This window comes from Schistocerca piceifrons, chromosome 11 (assembly GCF_021461385.2).
Source record: "Schistocerca piceifrons isolate TAMUIC-IGC-003096 chromosome 11, iqSchPice1.1, whole genome shotgun sequence".
Taxonomy (NCBI): Eukaryota; Metazoa; Arthropoda; class Insecta; order Orthoptera; family Acrididae; genus Schistocerca; species Schistocerca piceifrons.
This window is the reverse complement of record NC_060148.1, coordinates 151209081-151224349: the sequence shown is the minus strand read 5'-3', so window position 1 is coordinate 151224349 and position 15269 is coordinate 151209081. Positions and strand designations below refer to the sequence as shown.

General features: G+C 37.9%; 1 protein-coding gene across 4 annotated transcripts in view; it reads right to left on the bottom strand.

Annotated features, from left to right (window-relative positions):
* LOC124720486 overlaps positions 1-14335 on the bottom strand; it is a 112969-nt gene extending 98634 nt beyond the window's left edge. For all 4 annotated transcript variants that reach the window (XM_047245849.1, XM_047245846.1, XM_047245847.1 and 1 more), the window contains exons 1-2: positions 14264-14335; positions 9804-9891 (exon numbers count right to left, since the gene is read on the bottom strand). In XM_047245849.1, the coding sequence (XP_047101805.1) occupies positions 9804-9875 (72 nt within the window). In that variant the 5' untranslated portion in view covers positions 9876-9891; positions 14264-14335. The remainder of the gene's footprint in view (positions 1-9803; positions 9892-14263) is intronic.
* Between the last annotated feature and the right edge of the window lie 934 nt (positions 14336-15269).

The window sequence follows — 15269 nt, the reverse complement described above, 5'->3', positions numbered from 1 at the left end:
GTCACATAGCGCTCAAAGCCATTTTTTTTTAACTTCACTTTGATAGTGGTGAATTGGTGTGAGCAGAGATGAGGCTGTGCGTCTGCCAACAAAGTCAAACATTCTACAGTTATGACACCAACAACCTGGTGTCTCATTGGGATAAAGGTGTTCACTGCCATGGTGACTTTGTTTGAAATAAATATTTAAACACTAAGAATAAAGATGTAAAATGTTAATAAAGTTTGTTTTAATTAAAATGCTTCAATAATTTTCAAATAAAAATTGTGTACCATTACTTTCCAGCATGTGCTCATGCCCAAAATATACACCATTTAAAAACTAAGCTTTATTAATTTGACCAAGAAGGTGGCTTTCAATAAACGTAATGACTACATGCATCTGTTAAGGTCATAGGGAAGTTCAGTCCCACTAACACACCACACAACGTAAAAGAAGACTTCTTGTAGTTAAAAGTTCATTCTGGGCACAACTGGAATTTTTTGGTTAGGCTGTGCTACTGGTCAATTTGTTAGCACATCCTTTACTTGGCTTTCACCTAGCAAGGCTTTGTCAGCTCACAGCCACACTGCCACCTTTCAACCTAGGCTAGGCCTCGAGCTGCACTATGGATCGGTCTCTCAGCACAATCAATATTTCTAGGGGGGAGGGGGTCTAGAAACACATTTTAACCTTGTAGCCTTTGAATAGTTCTCAGGTTCAGGTCCAAGGTCAATGACTCTTCAAATCGCTTTTCATTTACACGATGTGTGTTGTGGATACATATCATTCGTTTGCCAAACCATCATTGTGTCAGGGGTGAAAGCCAAGACTTTAACTATGTTGGGTCTAACCACTCTTTTACTGTATTTAATAAAATTTAGTATATTTACTTTCCTATCGTTTCCTCACAGTGATGGTTTACGATTACTGTTGTGATACTCCTCGACAAATGAATTGCAAGCTGATCACATAGTTCGTACGAACTATAATGAAGCACTCTCATATATTCAAATGCAAATGATGCATTAATGCTATCACAGTACTTCTGCAGTTGCACCCAAGATGGGTGTTGAAGCAGACTTGTTCAGCACAGACAGTACACAAGTAGTTTGCGTGATTGTGTCAGGACCCTCAATTCTGGTAGGCAGAATAAAAATACTAGTGGCACCAAGTGAATTTGTTTTCCTGCTGATGGCTGAATACCCTACAAATAGCTGCACTGCATCAGATTTCAAGTGACGTGTGTATGTAAGATTACTTACACCAGTATCTATAACATTCTGGTAGTTTCACAAAAAATGTGTGACAACGTGCAGCAAACACAGAAAGTGGTTATGAACAAACCTGTCAATATTTCATGTGTAATACCATTGCTTCATGAAAACTTCACTGCCAACATATAAATTCATTCTGCAGATACGGGCCGTGTAACAATTTATGTTTTCATGTGGTATTTGTCTGAAATCTAACTTTACTATTGGGTCATTCCATATCAAGTGGCCTAAATTTAGACAAGTTCCCCACTTGACCATCTCCAATTTTATGAAATTTTTGCAGCATGTACATATACACCTTACATGAAGCACTGCCAAATTACAGCTTCATAAATAGTATAATGGGGCCACCAGCCACCTTTTTGTAAAGGCTCGTTTTTTTCCATTGTGACTGAAATGAATAAATGATCAACTTTGTTTTACCACTGTTCAGGATCTAAGAGACCTGTTGTGCTCAAACTTTGTGATCCTGTTCAAATTTTTGGGTACAATAGCTTCGTTTTAGTACAAAATGTCAAACTATGGTAAATTCATCATAGTGTGCCATCAAAGTTTCCATAAATCTTGTTGTATCAAACTCACATTTATATTACATTAAAAAATACATGTACCAATCATACTCTTTATGGTTCCCAAGCCAAATATTTCAGTTCTTATTAATTCATTTGCTGAAATTTGTTACTAATAGAAATTACAGTTGATTCTAACAAGCTATGTCAGCCCATTCTTGTTGCTGATGGAGCTGTAATGATAGAAATAATGTGTTGGTTTGGAATCCAACAAGCATCCTGCCTAGCTGGCCTATAGAATGAATGTGCAGGTCCATTGGGGTGCATGAAAATAACAAACATTTTCTTCTTCTGAAACTTCAGACATATTACCAATCCACCATTTTCCATCATATATACAGGCAATGTATTGGTCCAGTTGTAAGGCTTTAGTATTTCTGAATGAAACGCTTTGGTCAACATTTGCCACAAAAAAGTTTGTATTATTAAATACTCTTCTAATACAAACTTGCTTTTCATTTAATGGCACAAAATGGCGATTGCCTCTTGTTCCTGATACTGTGCAGCCATTTTTTAACCTTGCTTCGTGCTCAGTTTTTAATGTTTCAATTTGTTCTTTTGAAGCAAAAATTAAATGGTTTCCTCTGATATTCTTTGCACAGTATTTAAACAAGTCAGTTGGTGTCAAAATCTGGTCCTCAGTTGGTCTTTGAAGGCTTGCTCTTGCTGCCACGCACTTTACAGTTCCTCCAATTCTATCAATGGAGATTTTCCGTGCCTTGTAGCAGGAAAGTTCCATTCAGCTGAGATTCCAAAGTCATTCTGATGGTGACAGAGATTCAGAAATTTTTTGAAGTTTTTGTACTGCACTGCTGACCCATCACTGAAGTAGTAAATGTGTGTCATTTTTCCAAGGAGACACTTTAGATATTCTATTAATTTCACTATAAAAGCATTTACAGCAATTGCATTATGTTTCAGGCTGTCACTTATTATACAGTAACTGATGCTGCTGATGTCCAAGTTATTTCTGAAGTACACAACAAATGGGTGTAAAGTTGCTTGGCTGTTATTCTAGTGAAAACCTTGAACTGCATCCTGGACAATGAAGGAATAATTTTTAGCAAAGTCCATTAATATGATCATTTCAGTTGGCTTACAGTTTTCTTTTATGCATTTTAGGTGCTTGCTCTGGTACTTTGCAACATAATGAGTGGAAAGTTTGTCAATTTTTGAAATCAGATCTTCAATAAAATCCTCAGTGGTCATCTGCTTTGTTTCTAATGTATCTATCAGTGTGCACCCACTGTTTGAACTCAATGGTATCATCTGGATCACTGTCTTCAAAACTACTTTCTAAAAACTGTTCAAGTAGTTCCTTTCCAAGACAAATTTCACGGGGAAGAAGCATGCAGTCTGGATTCCAAATCACACACTGTTTTAGCAGTCAGACTCTTATAATTTTCTTTAATTGGAGTGCTTGCAAGCATCAGTTTCACAGTTTGGTGTAAAGTGCAGCCAGAAACTGAGTGGGTTCCTGCAGCACCCACAGCAATGCACGATTTTGGCCTCAATTTACAAAATCTGCCAAATCTAATTTCAGGCCCATGCTGAAGTTGATATGCAACAAATATTTCTTCCAAATTATTCAGAAGAAGGTATTTTTGCATCAAAACTATCTTTCCTTCTATTCTAATTGATACATAGTCTTTTTACCTGGACAAATTCGACTAAATTCTTCATTCTGAAAAAAATGTTACCACTCTCTCTTTTATGGCATCTGAAATCATCTTGCCACACTTGTTCTTTGGCAGAGTTAGTACACTATTTTCTGCCTGTAATTCCTAGCTGCTTTTACCATCCTTCTTGCGTTGTCTCTTTTATAGTCCAGCTTTGTGGCACTAGTGTCAGTATCTGCAATTTTTCAGGCTGCCTTGACAATTGCAACTTCTCTTTCAATTCCTTAATCAGCTGCTTATAATCTTCACAATCAGGACATGTCTTGCTTGTACTTTTGAAGATCTTTTGGGGGTAATCCTCCAGCAGCAGCAATGTTATTCGCAATTGCCTGTTGAGCTTCGCTTATTTTTCATTTTGCGCAACCTTTCACATCCCTTTTGGATATTCTCTGATATTTTAGAGGCGAGACCCAAAAAGCAGTTAGAATTGAATTGATTGATACTTCTGGATATGCTTCATCTTCCGACTGGTTTGAAGTCCACTGTGATTTTTCTGCTTTCTTTGCTAAAAATTGTTTCTGCAAGTTGGACAGATCTTCCGACCAGGTTTGACATTGCTCTTAGTCACAGCTTGCAATTGTTTTGCTGTTTCCACATTGACAATCCGTAAACCCTTTTTAACAGAATGGTTCTTTGCACCAAAACGATTACAACAATATCTCTGTAGAAAGTCATGAATTCCTATTACTCTACTGAAAATTCTTTGATTGGAATGAAGCCTCGATGCGTGTATGTTTTCAGCTGACATGCAGAATTATATGTAGGACCAATGACACATAGTAGTGAAACCTCATTGATATCCATTACACTACACTTCAATTTATGCTTCCAATTGCCGTTTGTTTCAATATTAGATCAAGTAGAATTGGTGTATATTTCCAACTGAAAAATATTAAACAATCATAGCAGGGTGCATACGCGGATACGGGAAAAAATTCCCGGATTTCCCGGTTAAAAATACACTTCCTCCCGGGAGTGCGAACATACTTTTTTCCCTATTAACTGACAATATATTTTCTCTCGGAACTGTATAACATCAGTCTTTTGAATGGTTACATACGGTCGTAGAATTTCCTGGTGCTTTAGAAAATGAACCACAGGGAAAACAACACGTTTTGGAAAGATCTTTGATGAGCAGCAACATGTACAGTGCATATTTTCATATTACGAAAGTATAAATTCAAATTCCACCAAACACCGCATCTTACTTTCCGAAGCATTGAAATCAAGATTGAAATGCACTTTTGTAAGCCAGTCATAGCTCATGTCATGTGATCTCGCCAGCCGATGACAGCGGGTATTCAGAACTGAGGACACAGGATGTAGTGAGCCAATAGCAACATCACTGTTAAGAAGCGTGAATGCATAAACAGAAAAAGCTAATGGTTTAAATTAATATACATCGTGTTGCTACACAAAAAGCAAAGCTTTCACATATGATATTGGTCTATAAGATTAAGACGCTGCAAGAGAAGCAAGCTTTCACATATAATGTTGGTCTTTTAAGCGTGAATTACAATGTAATATATATTACACAAATGTGCCAGCAAAATTTTTAATAACGACATAAATGTCTTGTCTTCTGGGCTCGAAATTCATCTAAATGGCTAATCATCAAAGAGTTGATTTTTAAATGAGACTCAAATGCTCTGTGATTTAAGAAATTCATTGTACATTCTCGCACATAGTTCAACTTACGTAGAAGGATATTTATTTTGAAATTAACACTTTTCAAACCACCATTCGGATTATTTTCACACGAGCTATTAGAAATAGGCTCATTTGTGAAGTTGCCAGAGAGCACCAGTTGACAGGTGCCACTGGACTTGCGCAGCTACGATGGCGTAGGGAGCCCGTATGTTTGTAAGTGTAAAACATTAAAACATCTTACATTATGTCATAAAACAAACAAGACATCAGAGGATACTCCAAGAGCATCGGAATTTTGTGACCAATAATAAAATGTGCACATTTAAAGTGCACATTCGTATGTCCAGATTCCCAGTGAAGTGGGCCACGACCTGATATTAAGCTTTTCAATGTAGTTTTTGGAATGTAAATTTTCTTATAATACCAGTACTATGTTATCTCATGTTTAGTTCTTTATTATGACATAATGCCACACGTGTTATAAGTTGGAAATGTGCACTTGAAATGATGCAGCAAACAGTGTGCGGAATTAAACACTTCATTTCAAATATATTGTCTGCCTCAGCAGAAAAGATTAATAAAAGAAAATTTCTTTAGCAAATCGACAAAAATAGCCTCATTGTTCCGCAAGGCAATAAATGCTTGATAGTCAGAAAGGTGGAAATAAAATAAAATCTGTAACTAACAACACATTTCAGCCTTCCGTAATTATGTGTATGTATTTTAATTCACTCGATAGCCTCCCACCACAGCAATCTGTTTTGTTTTCATTTGATGTGAAAGCAGTAAACGAAGAGGAAACAGCAAAATCACTAAATGTATACATGGATCACGTGGAGACTACCCACATGCCCACTATAACTCAGACTGCTCTGTGCATCAGCCCCGAATTTACGATACTTTCGAACTGGGCCAATACTCCGCCACTCTCTCAAGCGTTTGAGATAGGACGTCAAAAATCAGAAAAAACTAATTTTCAAAAATATATTCATTTTGTAGCATGCATCTTTCTGAAGAGTCTAACATATAAAACATATGTGTTTGAGGAAATGTAAGACATGTTGTTTGGTCATCAATGTGCCGAAGTGCAGTGCCACACTTCTTCACACAGCATTCTCCTATCGCACGTCACTGTATTTCGCTCTGTGGAATTGAAACATGTATATTTTACAATGGATGCCATAAAACCATATTCAGGACAGTGGAAATTCAAATGTCCTGTGGCGTGTCTCATGCTTACAGTCGGTCAATTTGACATCCTGTCCCTCTTTTTTTCTTTTCTTTTTTTTTAAAAAAATGAACTTCAGAAAAGTTGCACTCTATTCCCTAGCAGCTGACAACTTGCTGCTTTGTGTGACATAAAATTAAATATAGGATACATAAAACCAGTAAAGACATGAGACAAGCAAGAGAATTCACATTTCTTCGATCCTTAGCTCCTAGAATTTTTTTCTCTCTAATCTTGCTACAGCTTTACATGGCATGCTTTCCTTTCTGTGAAAGAATCTGTTACCTCATCAAAGTTCGTCTAATGTTTTGCTACAGGAAAAATCGAAATGTCGTAGTCTAATACTGAAAAGCTGTTAATACAAATAGGACCCAAGACTGGTGTGGTTTCTCGATCTGATTACGTCTATTTTGTCACACTCTGCTAGATAAAACAAAATAGGCCTTTCTAATACTGCAACAATTTTAACACACACCAAATAAGTGAGACTGTTTTGGCACAAACAGTCATTTTTTAACGACAGAATACAACTCACAAAGTACCAATATCAAATGCCTATTAGGCCTACTATAAGCAAAAAGCTTTACTTTGGGAAATAGTTTCACACTCCATTCATACGCTCCAGTTCTCAAGCATGAGATCGAAAAGTAGTAGTACAAAATTTTTATACAAACTTTGAATCATCATTTTGTTCCATAATTTATGTGATGTCCCCGTTTCTTCTTCCTCATTCTAACAAAGAGTCTTGTTATCACTAATTCTGTAACTATTCCTGTCAATGTCAAAGCTTATTCACCAGTTAAGTTCACTAACTCTGCCGAATCACCGGTTTAGTTATCCCGCATTTATTCTCCGGTTAGGCGTTGTTATGTGTTCATACAACACGTTTTCCATGCTACTTCCAGAACAGAACTTACAGCGGCTGCTAGCCGGGGGGGACTGTACAACTGGCCCTTACTAGTATAGCGATCTGGCCAAAAACTTTGTCAAAATTTCATTTTCTTGGATACACCAAGAAGGTAATATGTAATCGCTGTCCGCAGTGGCTGAGCGGTTCTAGGCGCTTTAGTCTGGAACCCCGCTACTGCTGCGGCCGCAGGTTCGAATCCTGCCTCGGGCATGGACGTGTGTGATGTTCTTAGGTTAGTTAGGTTTAAGTAGTTATAAGTTCTAGGGGACTGATGACCTCAGATGAAGTTCCATTGTGCTCAGAGTCAGTTTTATATGTAATATTTCTTACTGGTTATTTGTTTATTTCCACTCCGGTAGTTTGAATCTATGGATTTCACTAGTAATTATAGCAAAGCTCATCATTTGCAAACCCAATCAACCACACAATCAGACAACGGTTGGCATTCATTCGTTCAGCCTTACTCCGCTCAGCTCGCATAGCCCCTTTTGTCTGTAGGAAAGTTTGTTTCTACATGCGACAAGGATTCCCCGGCAATCATGTACACTATGTATGCATTCACAGATCAACTTACAATTCATTCAGAAATCAACTTAGTATGTGTTCAAAAATGTTCAAAAACTGACAGGGATGCGTTTTCAGTAATATGAATAATCGATAGACTAACGTGCGCTGGATGCTAGGTGCTTTGTGAAACAAGGATTTCTCCCTGAAGAATATGAATTGCCCCCCCCCCCCCACCCCCCACACAGGTCTGGGCCGGCTGCGCACACATGAATCTGGCAGCTTGGGCACTCCAGTAAAATATTTCCCCGTAGCATCTAGCTGCGACTGCTTACACAGCCAACAGCCACGTTTCTGTAGCCAGAAGCGGGAGAAGCTACTACTCAACTGCGCATACGCATGATCCCACTCATAACTGCTAAAACGAATCTAATGTAAACAGTTGTGATGTCATGCTCATTGGAGGCAATTTGTTGTTACGAAGCCTTGCATAGTCTTCCTAAAGCCTTTGACACATTTTGCTGTTGGCAGACGCTTGTATGAGCACTGCGTTTTGTTGTTGCATAGGGCGCATTTCCTTTGCAGTTTAAGTTTTATTTTCGTTTTTCTCTCCTTCATGTATTATTGCTGCAGTATTACTCTGCAGTAGCAGGACACAGTAATATCCTTTGTTAGTGTATCGATTCTTACCAGTCAAAATTACAAAAATGTAACTGAAAACAAAAACAATGACAAATTCCTGGAATTCTAAAAAATTCCCGGGTTTTTCCCGGATCTCCCGGGTCGTATACAACCCGCATATGTAATGGGAACTTCCTCGAGTATACATCAGAAAAAATTAAATAACATAGTAAACCCACTACCTTGAAATAATTTTTACTAACCGAAAAACAATGTTAATCCAGTAATGACAACACACTTTACATAATTTAAAAAGGCACACAACTTCTGAACACTTTTCACTACACAACAATGTGGTTCAGACTGATTGTTGAAGCATGTTAAACTGGTCTGTCTCTAAACTAAAAACTCTTTCTGATCAGGCAAAGTGAGCTCAGATAAGTCAGTTATTGTTTGAGCAATCTGGATGCCACTTGCAGAGCATTATGACATGCTGACAGGCTGCAGATAACTAAAGTACCAGCTTCAGAAAGTTAATGCTTTCAGTAGATACAATGCAATGAAGTACAGTCAAAATTTGATACAAGATTTATGACCCACTTTGATAGCACACTATGATGAATTTACTATAGTCACAATGTCAAGAATTGAGCCTTTATGAAATGACGGCTAGTGGCCCCACCATACTACTTATAAAGCTGTAATTTGGCAGTGCTGTATGTAAGGTCTCTATGTACAACCTGAAACAATTTCATGGAAATTGGAGATGGTCTAGTGGGGACTCTTAGGCCACTTGACATGGAATGACCCTGCTGACCGTTCTTCTTACACTTTGTTCATATATTCAAGGTCAACACCTAATGTTAATAGTACTATAAAATTTACTTCTCAGATTAGTGACATGCAAATTTCACTTCAACATTGTCAATAAATTACATTTCTTATTCCATACCACGATACACTGCAATAATGCATTAACTGTGCCATACCATTTATAAATTTAATGGCACTGCTAAGATTAACTACGGTCATAGTTATTCTTAAGTTGCACATTAAGGCTGTCATTTAAAAGAAGCGTGTCAGAGCAGAATATACCCACTTTATGGCAACCACGTTATCAGTATAATTGAATTGTGCATTTAAAAAGTTTTCCATGTTTACTTAACATTAAATTAAAACTCTTGCTGATTTCTGTGAGGTTTAATAACAGGCTTAGTTCAATGCACTGTGCAAAACGTCATATTTAGGAGTGAAAGTTCATCAGTTGTTTAGTAAACAGAATTACTCGTGTTTCCAGCAGCATGACATCAATTTTATGTACTCACCCACCATACTGCACACAGAAATTGACGAAACACTGTTAAGAAATACAAGTAAGCCACTTACCATGGAGTGTAACTCTGTTTTTACTTCGTCCGTTTCCTCTTTTTTTATCCACGTAGCTGGCTCCTGGTCCATTGCTTAGTTCTGCAATCTGAAAAAAAAGCAATCATATACGAACAGTGGTACTCAGTTTCTGTTGTTACCATGAAGTACAGCTCAAAGGCAGTATTTTCACTCGTCTAATAGGTGCAGTAAATGGGTGGTTACACAGGAAACAGATTCAGAAAGGATGAGGAAAAGTAGGTTCAGTGATATAAATTCATTTACATTTCTCAGGTCATGAAGAGTGAGAATACTGAAAGTAACATTCACTGGAAACCAAGTATTTATAGTTGGTACTGCTCTTTCTTTAACACTGGCTCATGGCTACTTTTCTATTGAGACAATTATGGAAGATGTGTATTTTTTGTGCATGCACGAACTTCAGCATTACAAACAATCAGAGCGGTCAAGACATTGCAGCAAAATTACTGAATAACACCAAATAATTCATTCTACACTTTGTTCATTGTGTTAATTTCAGTCTGATAGGGACATGATGACAATCTGGACATACAGATTGCTCACCGCAGTGCGAAAGTTCTCATTCTTGATTAACATAAAGATTAAACAGTGGTTAGTTTTTTCTTACAAAACTGATTTATTAAAACGACTTCCTACTAATTGTAACTATGATGATCTATTAAGTTCTGATGACATGTAACTCTTTATGTTAGACAAACTACAGTTAATCTGTACCTCTTATTTCACCAGTTCCTAAATTACAGTATTCTTATACAGAACTCCATCAAAACCTACACACTACAACAAAGTGGTATTTACACATGATTAGATGAATACTAATGACACGAGTAACCAAAGCATAGGGAAAACTAGCAAAATGCAACAGAATTACAGCATTTCCTTCCATGTGAACATACTCAAAGCATGAAATGATGTAACTGTGGGCACTTGACAACATGCTTACGTTATCTCTAAAACCTGGAGCCGCTATATGTCTACATCACAGCAAATTATCTTCACAATTATTACAGCTAAGTAAGTCACCATAACCGTACTAACATAGCGAATAGAGGTGGGCCAAACAGTTATTCTGGAGTAACCGTTATCACAGTTGCAGTTATTCTTTCATAACCATTATTTTTAACTGTTATTAATAACTGTCAAGTTATTTTACGCTAGCGAGTACCGAATACTCCAAGGGGCTACAGTTAAATAACGACATAGTTGGAATCCTTCAGTTTAGTTATCAGTATAACTGCGAGTAGTGTGAAATGGCAGGAATGTCGTATGAAACGTGTCATAACCTTAGCTTATTAACCCTGGGTACATTTTAGTTGATGTTAGAACGATAATTAGTGTTTCATATTATATGTTTGTAGGTTATCGGTCGCTATTAGAAATATTATCTTCGCAGCTGCAACAAAGTATGCGGACCTTCGCCACAGCACTGTTTAAGTAAAATGTTAACAACGTGCATTTTTAAGTGTGAAGTAATATGAAAACTGAATACTGTAGGTTAAATCCAAAGCTTAATTTCTTGTGCTGCTCACTTAATAGAATAAGTGTACAGCCTTGTAATACAACAAAAAATATACGCAATGTGACAGATTCGTTTACTCCTGTCATGCAAAAGATAGTCCTATTGGGGAAAGTGTGGGTACGCTAATCCAAGTTTTACGTGAGATTAGGAAACTGCTCGATTTCTCCAGCTACAACATGTTTATAACGTATGAAGGCATGCAGATCGATAAGGTTGACAGTGTTACATTTCTTGGGCTACAACTCGATAATAAATTCAGTTGGGAAGGGCATACCACATTTTTTCACTCTATTATTTCATAAGGGAGCATATTCTGTGGTAACTCATCAAACGTAGCAAAAGTTTTTCACATCTAAAAGCATGTAATAAAAATTGTTTGTGGTATAAATTCAAGATGATCATGTAGGAACCTGTTCAAGGAACTTTGTGTTCTAACCACTGCTTCCTAGTATAATTATTCCTTAATGAAATTTGTTACAAGTATTTCCAGCCAATAGCTCAACACACAATCAGTACTAGAAATAGGAACAGCAATCTACATAAAGACCTAAAATTACTTACCTTGGTCCAAAAGTGGTCCAACATTCAGGAACATGCTTTTTCAATAAACTGTCAGCGAGCATTAAAAACTCTGTTTCAGATAAAGCACAGTTTACAGTGTGTTTGAAAGACTCTTTGATACAGAAGTGTGTGATTCCACACGTCTACTTTGACCTGAGACGTCATCAATATGCCGGAAATGGCTATTTTAAGTGTGTGTATGACATTACTACATACACATGCAACAAACACGAAGATACATATAAATAATACAATAACATCTCCCACCAAAAATACAATCAAACCAACGGGACAACTGCGGGAAGTTGGGGGTTTTAGGGTGAGGACAAGCTAGTAAAAAAAAACACACCATGATCCCAAAACACAAAATGAAGAACAAAAAGAAAAAAATACAGCATTCTGGTACACCAACAAAAATCTGCAGGAATCGGACACTTCCCTTGAACAATATAGGTCAACCATAGGTGACAACACCAATACCCACAACTAAAAGTACGAAAATTGGAATCTGACATTTCCCTTGACCTACACAGGTCAACCTCACATGACTATACCGGAACATCAACACCTACAACTATGAAAATTGGAATCGGTCATTTCCGGTTACCTATATAGAACCACCACAACTACTGATACCAAAAAAGCAACACCTACAACCGCGAAAAATAAAACCACAATCCCAAAAATCCACAAATCAAACATCCCTACATAAATTAAATCACATTCAGTACTCCATAAATACACAAAACATCGCAACTAGGAAAAAAAAATTAATTACCACCAGCAAATCCCGCCACTTCAAACTAGATCGGCTAGCGCCCCCCCCCCCCCACACACACACACACAAAAACCAACTCACACACCCCAACACCTTTACGTCGACGCAGACGGGTGGAATCGGACGCTTCCGTTGACCCCTCCTAGTCTGCAGATGAATATCGTAAGAGACTGATAGACCAGCTTAGCAAAAAATTCTGCTATATTTCAGGTTTGCCAGCACTTGGTTGCAACAGTCAAGATCGGGTATTCTGTGTATGATAAATTTATTAAAAGTACGTAACTGTGTTTTATTCTGACAGCGTATCAGTTCTCTAAATATTAGCAGTTACTGTAATATATTTACATATTTTGACAATCTCCGGGCAAATGATGAAGATAATTATTATATTCAACTGTATTATGTTATACTTTCTAACATGTTTCTTGTCATTTGCGATGGCCAGCGGCTATTTCCGAAGAAGTACGTAAATATTTGTTCGCTCCAGTAACTATCGTCTCTGAAATATCACCGGGGTCTAAGACTGGAGTCACTGTATCAGGAACACACAGACAGTTATTCCGTTACCAACTTCCAGGTTACCTGTAATGGTAGCCCGATAACTGCAAGAGAACGAGAACTGTGAGCCAATAACGATAACAGCCAGAGGAAAATACCGATCTCTGACAGTTATTTCCATAGTCGCTCGTATTCCTTACGGTAACTCTCTTTGTACTATCCGTTCAAGCTAAATTGACATATGAGGCGGTGGCTCAAGGGAACGACCGTACTTGTTAATGCCTGTACTGCAGTTCCTATCAGCCACAGCTCGGATATTAAATTTAACTGTTTGTGCTAAAAGTAACGAAGTACACAGCTCTTATAAACAGACAGCGCGCAGTGTCTCAGTTATTCCCATGGCCTATAGAACGCCTTCCAAATGGTCTACCCCTCTCCTCCGTTCGTAGCCAGATCTCCGATGAATTGACGGGAGAGCGTATTACGATCTTCGGTCAACAGATGGCGAGAGGCACTGTTGACACTAGACAGTTATTGAAATAACTGCCTGTATCAGAGGAACGGTCATCGCAGTAACAGTTACTTCTCAGTAACCGGTCATTTCTATCACGTTATTTTTTGCCACCTCTAATAGCGAATGTTTGAATTTCACTGTCCACCTTTTCTCATCAGTCACGAAGTACATGACGGAGATCACTGCATGGACAAACTGATCCTGACAACACGTCACAATCTAAGCCATTTCTTTTACGAAGATACACGTAGCGATTTTACCGGACAGGCTAAAAACAAGCTCTAATAACTCGGGTATTTAGTTGTTATGAACATAACCTGAAAATTTATAACATTCGTACACCTTCACCAAGCACACTATAGGTGATGTGATCACAAATACGGAATAAAATCTCGTCCTTATGTACCCATTAAAATTTAAAAGACAGAAACCTCAAACATAGCTTCCACAGCGTCGTCACAAGATATTCGCGAACTATTACACTCGTAAAACTCAACTGTTATTGTGTTAGAAATGAAGTACCGCGCTAATTTACTCTAGCTTGCAGTTTATAAACGCTTAAAAATTACCTAGAGAATATCTCACAAATTTCCGCTAAACCACGAGCTTGCAGCTGACTACTCACTGACACTGAAAGAAACCAGCTAAACCAAAGATCTTGCAGCAAGACAAAGCACTATGCCGTGGGCTGTGAGGAGTTTGGTAAAACCGGAAAGATAAAATGCGAAAATTAAATTAAGGTAGAATACCTATTCCATCCCTCTGGTAAATCCTTATCGTTATTTTAGTATAACAACTAAATAACTTAAAATAGCTGTTATTCAAGAAATGCGTTTGAAAATTTCTCGGAATTTTAAATCTTCACTGTACCGTGTGGGAAGCACTGATCTGCACATGGACATAACATCGTCGTAATTTTCCTTTGTTACAGGCAGGACGAGCACGTACAAACCGTTTGACAGTGAGGTTTTGTTGATTTTCCTTGTTTTCTTGTTAGAGTTATGAGTCTAAACTCTTCATCAAAGTTTTCTTTAAATCGCTTAACAAATGGACGCTGTTTTATGACATTCCCATCCGAAGAGGGAAGGAAGATTAGATTTAACGTTCCATCGACACCAAGATCATTGCAGACAGTGCAAAGCTCGGACTGTGTTAAGGATGGGGAAGGAAATCGGCCGTGCCGTTTCAAATGAAACATTCCAACTTTTGCTTGGAGCGATTTAGACAAGTCACGGAAAATCTAAAACTGTATGGTCAGATACTGGTTTACAACATAGTTCTCCCAATTGCGAGTCCAGTATATTAACCACTGCACCACAACATTCGGTCTTACCCATCTAACTGGTTTCCTGATCACATCTCCTTTCATTGTTGTTGTTGTTGTTGTAATCTTCAGTCCTGAGACTGGTTTGATGCAGCTCTCCATGCTACTCTATCCTGTGCAAGCTTCTTCATCTCCCAGCACTTACTGCAGCATACATCCTTCTGAATCTGCTTAGTGTATTCATCTCTTGGTCTCCCTCTACGATTTTTACCCTCCACGCTGCCCTCCAGTACTAAATTGGCGATCCCCTG